We start from the raw sequence: 12,534 nt of genomic DNA, 5'->3' as shown, positions 1-12,534 counted from the left end.
AAACCACAAGGTATGTTTTTATATCTAGATGAATTGAACATGTATGTTTACTAAGAACTAGTACGAGCATAGTGAAATTCCTAATCTTGTATGAGTGAGACATAATTAATCATTTGAAGGCACATTCTGACTAAGCAAGGTCGTTTTGACCTTGACTTGGAAAGTGTTTCTATAATGAAAGACTTAGGAAGGAGAATATCATTTCTTGGAATGTAAAATCTGTAAGAGATAGATAAAATGAATGTTAAAAGTTTCATGTCCTTATACATATAGTGGCAATATCTTGAAAGGGATTAAGACACGAGATTCTTTTGGTGAATTCTTGGCATTGTCACATGACACCATTTTGAGCTAGCATCAAAAGTATATAGCTCATAGGCTTGAGCTAGATGAAATGATTCATATTCTATTTTCTTTGCAAATGAATTCATCATTTACGCCATAGGATACTAATTGAATAGATGGTTAAGTCACTGGATAACTAAGAGAGAGTATTCTAAGAGTACTTTAGAAGAACTAAGAGAATGTATATGAGACAATCAGTTTAGAAAGGATCTTTATGGAAAGAGCTACACAAGATGTTAATCTCTAAACATATATAAATAATTATGAATTATAATTGGATTTTGACTTCATTATGAAATGAAGGGTAAGTTTTGTTGGAATGAGGTCCAAGCAAAACATAATGACACAATCTACTACAAAATAAGAATAAAGTACTTTAGAAGTTGAATTCAAATATGATTCGATGAATAGGATCATTGAAAAACTATGTTGATTTATGCCATTCAAGGATCACATAGAAATCTTTGTGACTTCGAGAGTATACTTAATCAAGCTAAGAGACTCTATGTCACGAAAGAACACCAATCATATTCTCCAAGATATTTAACTATACTTAGAGTAAATTTAAGTATGGAGATGATAGTATTCACAGAATTCATACAAATTAAATTATGTCAAATCCATTGATAAAGTCACTCTTTTATGCTAAGTATGAATGATCACACTTCAGTTATAAGAATTTATTATTCTATAAATAGGTTTTTGATTTGGATTTAGTATTTGGATATTGGAACATTATAACAACAACTATTAGATAATGTTATGATATATTGGGATATAGTCATCACATTAATACTTGTTGTGTTATATATTAACATGTTTAATCCATGAATAATGTTATTATTCTAAAAGTTCAAAGTCGGTTATAATTTTGGGAGCAATTGTAAATTAAGACTAATACGAATTGGATTGGTTGACTCTCACTAGATGAAAGTAGGAAAGTGGTTGTAACCAAGTTTCATAGGTACTTGTCAGAGAACTAGTATTGAACTGACCCGCATCAAGGTCATCTCATGGATCGCTATCATGAATGATACTTGATTAAAAGTTACTATCTTTGTATCCTTCACACCTGAGATACATAGTGGGACTTACGTGTAAGGAGTAATATGCTTTGATATGGCCAAATGTTGTTCCTTAACAGGGCAATTATGAAATCCATTTTCAGGTATGGTATGAACGATGCAAAAGGCTTATGTAGCCAAGATGGGATTTGTTCCTCTTATGTGTTGAGAGCTAGACATCTAAGGCACCTTACTAAAAGTTGAACAACTATTGAGATTGATAGCAATCTGTATCTCATGTTCAACATGATGTCTGTAGCAAAGGGATAACTGATAAACTTACCTTATATCAATTGTAGCTTTGAGCTTTTTGGGAATTAGGCGTTGATAGAATGGCATAAATTCGTATGTTGTTAGGGGCAGTGAAATGTGTCTAGACGCTCACCACTGTCTATATCAGTCTAATATGAGTCTTTCGCAAATGGGAGCCTGAAAGGTCTAATATGCTCAAGAGTTATATTAAAGTGATATTGCTAATTAACATATGATACTAATGGGTCACACTAACAACAACTTGATATAATTGGTTATTTATATGAATTATGATTTGTATGAATTATGATTGTATTATTCATTGATTTGTATAATTTAATTTGATTAAGGTTTAATTAGATGACCCACACATCTATAAATTGTGAAATCAATCAGATTTGTTGACTTGTTGTCTTGAACTCTTGATTAGTTGATTAACATTTGTTTAATATCATTTCAATTTTCATAATTTATTTAGACTTGAATCTTGTAACATTCTTGATTTTATGATTTGTGTATTTGATAACAAAATATTGATGATGGCAAATGGTTATTAGTTTGATACTTTTGTAACATTTAGTTTCTTAATTCAATTTCAGAATCAAGAATCAAGAATTTCTTTGCATACGTTTTATAAAAAGAAAGAAGATAGCGAAAAACAACATAAGTATACGAAAGTGGATTTAAATTCACTATCCGTTGATCCGTTTGAACGACCAAGTATATAAATTTTATCATGTAAACAAAAGAGATGAAATTAGAAGAGCATACTTGCAAAAAGGACCTTTCCAACCTTTAAATCATAAATTCTCACTACATACTTTTGGAGTTAAACCTCGAAGATTTATTCAATCATGGTTTGATGATAATAAATATTGGTTAGAATATAATATAAAAGAGGATGATGCATTCTGTTTATGTTGTTATCTATTCAAATCAACTATACCAAATCAAGGTGGATAAGATCAATTTGTGAAATCTGGATTCAAGGCTTAAAATAGGAAATCAGGAATAGATAAACATAAAGAAGGAATTCCACACACTATTGTTGTCCAAAAGTGCCAAAGTTTGATGAACCAAAGATAATCTATCACGTTTTCCTTTGAAAAACAAACAACTTTACTAGAAAAAGAATATTGTACTTGCTTGAATGCTTCAATTGAATGTGTTAGGTTCCTACTCCGACAAGGGTTAGCATTTCTTGGTCATAACGAAAAAGAAGACTCGGATAATAAATGTAACTTTCTTGAACTATTACAGTGGTTAGCCGACCGTTGTGATGTTGTGGATCGTGTTGTGTTAAAGAATGCCCCAAAAAATGCACAAATGAAATGCGGTGAAATCCATAAAGATATTGTGCAAGCATGTTCAAATGTAATTTAAAATGTTATTATGTGAGATCTTGGAAATGATTTTTTTGCAATTTTAGTAGATGAGTCACGTCATGTGTCATGTAAAGAAAAAATAGTATTGGTTTTGCAGTTTGTAAATAGAAAATGTGAAGTTGAAGAAAGGTTTGTTGGCCTTAGAAATGATAATGACACTTCGGCTTTGTCACTAAAGGCTACCATTTATGATATGCTTTCAAAATGGAATTTGAGTCCTAGTAGGATTAGAGGACAAGCGTATGATGGTGCTAGTAATATGAGTGGTGCATTCAATGGATTGAAGACTTTGATTATGAATGAAACAAAATCTACACATTTTGTTCATTGTTTTGCTCACCAATTACAGTTAGCCCTAGTGTTTGTTGCAAAGAATCACATGACGGTTAATGATTTTTTTGATGTGGTTTCTCAGTTGTTAAATATTATTGGATATTCTTACAAACGACGAGATAAGTTAAGAAAAAAACAAGCAGATAAAGTTATGGCAGCATTAGGAGAAGGTATGCTTTATGTGGTTTATTTTCATTTGTTTATGCTAATGTAACAATTGGTAAAAATAGGAACGATCGTACGATGCTATGTTTTGATTATTAAGCAATATGAGTATTTTTATCAAGAATGGTTGAAGGAATTTAACCTCTTTTATTTAAATAAGTTCTTGTGAAATATAAAACAAGTAACTATTAATAAATTTTGTTATGATGTATGACTACGAACCATCACCGGTTTGTGAAAATTAGAATATAACATCATTTGTACGTAACAAACTTAATTTTTGTATCAACATGTATCTAGTTGATAATTAAGTTAGGTTCTATGTAAAATGTGTGCTTAATAGTTGTGGATGATCTAAATTTGACAAATATACGAACCAAAGTGACAAAACGTGTTTAATGATATGGTTAACCGGTTAAATGTCACGAAATTATACATTAGTCAATAAAATTTATATTTAAATAAATAAAAATATAAAATGAATTATTATAAGGTATAATTAGAATGTATTTAAGTGTTTTTGAATAAAAAGAATAAAACATAAACATTAAAGTTCAAATACACAAAAACTACATTGTTATTTTATACTAAGTATACATGTATGTATTTGTACATATGTATTATTATCTAGTGAATGACTAGTTATGGGTCATGAATTAAAGTGATTTCATGTAAGGAATATGATGTCTAAATCAATTAAGATACGAGAATTGGTGGAGATAAGCGCCAACTTAACTAATAAGTGCTTAATCACTTAAGACATTTTACTAAGAATGCTTCTTAATCCCTCTTCTAATTTTCGAGATTGAGACTTTCCCTCTCCTTAACTAGAACTCCTAACCAACTAAATAACTAGTAGTTAGTTAGTTAACTAACCCTATCTCTAAGAAACCACCCAAGCAAGTGGCTACACAAGATCACATCATTTAAACTCACATCCCATCACAAGCTAGTCTAGGTTTTGTCCCCTTATCCTCTTCCACTCTTTCCTCCTTCATATCCACGAAATTTCCTCTTCATTTTACCCTCATTTGACCAGCTAATACTCCAGGAAATTACTCTCAACCTTCATCTCATTTTCAGCCACAAGAACTTCCTTCCAAAGTCATCAAAACCGTGAACTAAAGGGCTGATGTCCCTTTTGTGTTTCAGCCACCATTTCACCAATCTACACCATCCTTTTGCTTGATATTTTTACCACCAAATACCCCTGGAAGTTAGTTGTTATGCTACTCAAAATTATAGATTCAAAACAGAGAGTAAACTACCCTTTTTCTTACTCTTTTGCTGTGAAGTTTTCGTGACAGCAACATAGCCAAAACAGTGGCTGTTTTGGAGCATCAAACCAACACCCAAAAGTTCTTCATCTTCAACCTTCCATTCTTCAAGTATTCACATAAGGTGAGTTCATACCCCTATATTTTCATGTTTTCTTCAATTTTGAAGGGGGGGGGGGGGGGGGAATACAAGTTAGAACACTAAACATAACTTAAATTTAAAAGACAACTTTCTACAGAAAAGTTGAGTCCTGTTCACGGACTGTTTTGACCATCTTAAACTTAATATCTTTCAAAACTGTACAATATGCAAATAGTTTAGGTTTATACCATTCTAAGGACTACTCGCACGCGTTCATACGATTTTTCTACAATTTATGGCGATTTTTATAAAACTGTCTATCATTTCAGAAGTGATTTCGGACCAGTCTGTGAAGATGTTCATTTTCACACTAGTTTGAGACCACTAAAAATCATAATAAAAATTATGAACAAATTAGGCTCATTTTATAAACTCTCAGAGGTGACGGATTCAGTTTTCGACTTACGATGATTTTTCTATAAGTTTTCTAAAAACAGGGACAGTAAAGGGTAAAACTGTCAAAAGTGGTTTATAGATTTATTAACACCTTCTAACATTTTGAGCAATGTTTATACATTAAGGAAGTTAAAACACGATCATTTAAATATGTTTAATTACAATTTTTACAAAAGTGATAAGTACAAAAAGGTCTTTACTATCAAACTTAAGGATTATTTCATACAAAGTTTCTAATAAAAACGTAAGAATATGAACAACAATTACGAAACATACCAAATTATCTTTTAAAATTTATATATATATATATATATATATATATATATATATATATATATATATATAACCATTTGCATATATATGTTTTGTTTAAAAAAAAACTTGTCTTCTGCATCAAAAATATACAAATATAGTTTACGAAAGTTTACCCCATTTGTATCCCGTTGAGCAAAGGGTAAAATATTATCAAATGCATATCTAAAGATTTCACGTCGTTTTTCATAGCTATCCCAGTCTTAGGGGATGATCATTTATACAAACATTTTTAGCACAAAACACGTAAACTTGTTGATCAAATTTTGTGAGTTTCGTCTTCACGGTACCTTATAAAGTACACACAAAAGTCCTGTTAAATATAACCAGAGTCTCTTGTAGGGAGAGCGTGATAGTTGTGTATAGATCTATACCGGGACCGATAATCCCGCACCTTAGCTGCTTACAACAGCTAGACCGGCAGGTCTGTGGGTGACAAATGTCATAACGAAATCGACACCTGAAGAACGTTGCGAATAAGGCAGTTTGGGTCAATCAAGCATGGTTATAAGATAAAAATTAAAACTCACATAAAACAACAACGACACTTTTAGTTTACGCAAAGACAGTCTTCAAACAATTTTATATACAAATAAAACTGCATAACATCATTTTAAGTAGGAAAATTACTTATACGCTTCGGTCTTGGTTCATTTAAGGCCACATCTCATTTTAGGGAAAATATAGGATTTTTCGGAAAACAAACATTACTACATTTCATAGAAAAGGTTTACAAATATACATACAAATGCTTATGAACTCACTAACTTAAATGTTGATACTCTCTTTTCAAATAACTTGTATTCTCAGGAAATCAGTAAATCAGGTAACAACTGGCTTTGAAGATGGGACGCTTAGGCGTCTAAACAAATCTTTTGACAACATATTGTAATTGATGTTTTGAAACATGTAATACGTGCAAATGATGTAACTTTTTCAATTATATATATGTTGGTTGTGTTTGCTTTGAACATTTATACTCAACAGTTATGATACACTACATGATAGTCACCTGCCTCTGGACATTTCTGACATCCTAGTTTAGGGGTGTGACACCTAATTATTCCACTAATTCATTTCATATGTGGTTTATTTTAAGTGAGCTTGAGAGTGGTATCAGTTTGAATTAAGAAGTTGGTATTAAACGACCGTCTGTACTTGATGGGATTCTCATTTTGCATCTTTATTAATTATTCAGACCATATATGCTTCCATTTGTGATGTACTTGAAGACCTTGTTAAATTTGTGATGTACTTTATTAAAATCATTTGATTTTGTCTCTTGTATACATTTGATGGTTAATATCTTAAGAGTGACAGATCATTTGAGTACTATACTACAAATAAAAAAGACCAAGATATCGTAAATGCCATGAATCAAGTAAGTCGCTCCAAAAAAACACTCCAAGAAATTAGGGAAGTAGGATGGGAACCACTTTTAAAGAAAGCTACTTTATTTTGTGATAAAAACGAAGTTAAAGTCGTGGATTTGAAAGATGAATATTTTAATGGATATAGTCGTCGAAGAGGTTCACAGGTTAGTAATGTTTGTTGTTACCAACTACCACGTTGATTTATAAATTTAGTGCGTCTTATCATTAGTTATATATATATATATATATATATATATATATATATATATATATATATATATATATATATAAAGGTTAATAACTTGCACCACTATCAAGTTGATGTATTTAAGGAGGTGATTGATATGCAACTTCAAGAGCTGAACCATCGCTTTAATGAAGTAAACACGAATTTACTGATGGGTTTTAGCCATAAGATCTTTCCTATGTGCGCATGCAAAACCCTAATGCTCGGATCTAGGATTTCTAATAAACATGCATTGAATCCAAGTCTTCTAATGACTAATTAGGTTAAATAACAACATTGAAACAGATCTAGAATCATACCTTTGAATTCCTTGTTGATCTTGAGGTCTTGGAGCTTCTAGAGTCACAAATGTCACTCCTCTAATGGCTTACAAACACCAATAGCAATAAGAATGATTTAGGAGAGAGGAGAGGGGAGGAATTCGACCAGAGGTTCCTTGCTTTAGGAGATGTGTCGAATTCCCTATGCCATGGGGTCTATTTATACTTGTAGACTCCTTAAGGGTTACAACCTAAACCCTAATTGGATAATCTTCTCTTAAGGCTATCCAAATCCATTCCATGATAACCCTTTGGACGATTTGAGCTATCCTAAAGCCTCTAGAATCCGTCCATAGCATATCCAAATGGATTTACAGTCTAAAGCTTAACTATCAAACAATTGACAGTTTATACCCCTTTATTTAATTAATCTCTTTAAGTCACCAAATTAATTCTAATTAATTCTTTGACTTATATTAATCAAATAACAATATATTATTCACTATATTATTCCCATAATATATTAATAATATTTACTCTCTCTTATTAAATCATCCTATCAAGTTGCTATGGTGAAGGCAACCCAAAAGGACCATACACAACCGGATCAAATACTTGCCTAATATAGTTACAGCCTTAGACACTATTCCAACAGTCTCCCACTTGGATAAGTCTAGTAACTATACAAGTAAAATTCGGTTTGCAATCGTAGCTCTCAAAGACGCTGTCAACTCTGATCTAATCAATCTCGTCCTTTAGATAAGGGAACGTACAGTCCTCTGTTAGATATCATGCTGACAATCCTATGGAATGGTTAGTCAAGCATTTAGGTTTCTCGATCTCTGATTTATTTGACATAGAACTTAATCGAACACATCAATTCAGTTCTGAACGGGCCCGGCACATAAGTCAAATCCAATCATCGAGCGGCCGAAATATCGCTTTTACCTTCTTAGATAAAAGTTACAGATAAACTTCGACTTATATGCATTTACTTATTCATTAACCAACTATACACAACAATGCGTTTTATAACACCGAGTTACTGATGCGTTTTCGCATTATCAATGTACAACCAATTAACAAATAATAAACCATATATCTAGGTTTTAAGACTATATGATATTATCGTCTTGCGATCACCCTTTTATATCTTATTCCATAAGGTGATTCCAGCAAGCGTGGGTTTATTCCAATGCTCAAAACTAGTTCATAAGCACTCATGAACGTTGCAGCAACCCTTTGCTATGTCTAACACCATTTAGACATTCTACACACCAATTCATGACAATCTTCATTCATATCTACTTCCAACATATGAACGATTGTGGACCATTTGAACAATTCGATTATTCCTAATAAACTCAATTATTCTGGAAGTCAAAACATGCAAAGTGAAACAATAGCTAAACAATTAACATAAGATAGTAACTTTACTCATAAATAAAACTCCTTTATTTATTCATCAAATGTCAATTACATTTATCTATTACACGTTTCTAACACTATCTAATCTATGCTAATATCATCCTTCAGCCCAATACTCCTAGCATGCTACAAGTGCTTAACCCTACTCAGTCCCTTCGTAAGCGGATCTGCTGGGTTATCTTCTGATGATATCCTCTTCACTACGAGTTGTCCTTCTTCTACACGATGTCTAATGAAGTGATATTTTCTGTCGATATGTCTTTATCTACCATGATCCCTCGGTTCCTTGGTTAAGGCAACCGCGCCTTCGTTATCACAGAAAATCTCTACTGGCTCCTTTATGGCAGGTACAACTCCAAGATCACCGAGGAAGTTCTTTAGCCATATTGCCTCCTTCGACGCTTCGCTCGCTGCAATGTACTCTGATTCGCACGTTGAATCAGCTACTGTTTCTTGCTTGGAACTCTTCCATGTCACTGCTCCTCCATTTAGGGTAAAGACCCAGCCCGACTGCGAACGATAGTTGTCCCTGTCGGTCTGAAAGCTGGCGTCACTATACCCTCGCACCTTCAAGTCATCACTCCCTCCGAGGACTAAGAACCATTCCTTCGTCCTCCAAAGGTACTTAAGGATATTCTTCACCGCAATCCAATGTGCTTTGCCAGGATTCCCTTGATATCTGCTAACCATGCTCAAAGCGAAGGCTACATCAGGGCGAGTACAAGTCATAGCGTACATGATTGAGCCAACTGCGGAAGCGTATGGTACTCGGCTCATTTCTGCTATCTCAGCTTCGGTACTCGGACTTTGAGTCTTACTCAACTTGGCATTACTTTGTATCGGTAGTTCTCCCTTCTTTGAGTTTTCCATACTAAAACGTTTTAGTACCTTCTCTAAGTAAGTGTTCTGACTAAGTCCAATTAGTCTCTTACTTCTTTCTCTTACTATCCTTATTCCCAAAATGTAAGAAGCCTCTCCGAGGTCCTTCATAGCGAAGCACTTCCCGAGCCAGGACTTTACTTCCTGCAGAGTCGGGATGTCGTTTCCTATGAGTAATATGTCATCGACATATAGAACGAGGAAGCTTACTATACTCCCACTGGCTTTGACATATACACAAGACTCGTCTTCGCTTCGTACAAATCCAAACTCTTTGACTTTCTCATCGAAGCAAAGATTCCATCTGCAAGACGCTTGCTTAAGTCCATAAATGGACTTCTCAAGCTTACACACTCTATTCGGATGCTTCGGATCCACAAACCCCTCGGGCTGAGCCATGTAAACATCCTCAGCCAACTTCCCATTAAGGAAAGCGGTCTTGACATCTATTTGCCAAATCTCATAATCATGAAATGCGGCAATTGCTAGCATCACTCTAATAGATTTAATTTTCACAATTGGTGAGAAGGTCTCATCATAGTCAACTCCAGGAGTTTGAGTAAAGCCCTTCGCAACCAATCGCGCTTTATATGTGTGCACGTTTCCATCCACGTCGGTCTTCTTCTTGAAGATCCATTTGAACCCAACGGTCTTACGTCCAGGCACATAATCAACCAAATTCCAAACTTGGTTATCATACATGGATTGGATCTCGCTATCCATTGCCTCTTTCCATTTCGCAGACTCCGGGCCTGCCATGGCTTCCTTATAGCTATTAAGTTCATCAAGATTTATTAGTGTACCATCACTAATATACGTGTCCCCTTCGGTAGTAATATGAAAGCCATAAAACTGGGGATGAACTCTAACTCTATCGGAACGTCTAAGAGGTAAGGATTCATCAATCGGTTCAACCGGAGTTTCCTCCTCGGGTTGAGTGCCAGCGGTAGAGGTTCCTTCATCTATCGACTCTTGAATCTCTTCAAGCTCGATTTGCCTCCCACTGTCTCCTTGGCTTATGAGTTCTCGTTCTCGGAAAACTCCTCTCCTCGCAACGAAGACCACATTGTCTTTCGGTCTATAGAAGAGATATCCAAAGGATGTCTGCGGGTAGCCGATGAAAATACATCGCTCACTTCGAGGTTCAAGCTTGTCGTGAGTATCTCGTCTTACGAAAGCCTCGCAACCCCAAACCTTGATATGTGCCAACGAGTGAGCTTTCCCTGTCCACATCTCGTGAGGTGTTTTGGCAACCTTCTTGGTAGGGACTCGGTTAAGGATATGGGCGGCAGTCTCTAAGGCATACCCCCAAAAAGAGATGGGTAGTGAAGCACGACTCATCATAGAGCGAACCATATCCAATAAGGTTCGATTACGCCTTTCTGCCACACCATTCAACTGCGGTGTCCTAGGAGGCGTCAATTGCGAAACTATTCCACACTCCTTGAGATAATCGTGGAATTCAAGACTTAGGTACTCTCCTCCTCGATCGGATTGAAGCATCTTGATTTTCCTGCCCAATTGATTCTCCACTTCATTCTTGAACTCTTTGAACTTTTCAAAGGTTTCTGACTTTTGCTTGATTAAGTAGATATACCCATATCTACTATAGTCATCGGTAAAAGTCACATAGAAGCGGTTCCCATCCTTCGTGGTTAATCTAAACGGTCCACATACATCGGTATGTATTAGGTCCAATAGACCTTCACCCATTTCACATGTATTCGTGAAGGGTGACTTAGTCATCTTTCCAAGCAAACAAGACTCGCATGTGTCATCTTCCCTAAGGTCGAATGACTCAAACACTCCATCCTTTTGGAGTTGGGCTATGCGTTTCTTGTTGACATGTCCAAGACGACAATGCCACAAGGATGCTTTATCCATACTAGTGGAAGAATCAATATTCAAAACATCATTTCCTAAGTTATCAACAATCATAACAGTTTCATATATTCCATTACATGGTATAGCTTCAAAGTAAAAGACACCATTTAGATAAGCTAAAATAGAACCATTCTCATTATTAAAAGAAAATCTAAATCCTTGTCTATACAAACCATGAAATGAAATGATGTTTCTAGCCATTTCTGGCGAATAGCAACAATTGTTCAAATCTAAAACTAAACTATTCCTAAGCACTAAAGAATACACTCCAATCTTGGTTACAGGCGACGATCTTCTGTTCCCCATGATTAGATTGATCCTTCCTTGCTCCACATCCCTACTTCTTCTTAGTCCCTGCACATTAGAACAAATGTGATAACCACAACCGGTATCAAGAACCCAAGAAATAGCATGATTAGAATCGTTAGATTTGATTGTGTATATACCTGCGAAAGATGGCTTGATCTTTCCCTCTTTGATTGCTTGCAGGTAATCTGGGCAGCTTCTCTTCCAATGTCCTATCTTGTGGCAGTGGTGGCACTCTGCCTCCTTCGGGTTAGAGCAGGGCTTGGCGGGATCAACTTTGGTCCCACTAGAAGAGGCACCATCTCGGGCTTTCGCCTTGCGATAGTTCTTTGATGAAGCTTTCCTCTTCTTTCCCTTCCCTTGACCAATAGCCAAGACAGGAGCAACGGTCGGATTGGGAGTAGGTGCAACAGACTTGTCTTTGAAGTTGCTCTCAGCAACCCTCAAGAGACCTTGGAGTTTGCTTAGGGTGACCTCTTCTTTGTT

At 35.0% G+C, this 12,534-nt stretch overlaps 1 protein-coding gene across 1 annotated transcript in view; it reads left to right on the top strand.

The window, feature by feature from the left end:
• Positions 1 to 3,593, top strand: part of LOC145051856 (uncharacterized) — a 53,115-nt gene extending 49,522 nt beyond the window's left edge. The window contains exons 2-3 of the mRNA XM_078999688.1: positions 2,834 to 3,035; positions 3,144 to 3,593. Of these exons, the coding sequence (XP_078855814.1) occupies positions 2,834 to 3,035; positions 3,144 to 3,593 (652 nt within the window). The remainder of the gene's footprint in view (positions 1 to 2,833; positions 3,036 to 3,143) is intronic.
• Positions 3,594 to 12,534: the final 8,941 nt, after the last annotated feature.

Source organism: Lactuca serriola, chromosome 1 (assembly GCF_051521515.1).
Source record: "Lactuca serriola cultivar US96UC23 chromosome 1, Lser_US96UC23_V15, whole genome shotgun sequence".
Classification (NCBI taxonomy): Eukaryota; Viridiplantae; Streptophyta; class Magnoliopsida; order Asterales; family Asteraceae; genus Lactuca; species Lactuca serriola.
This window is presented reverse-complemented; position numbering and strand designations above follow the sequence as displayed.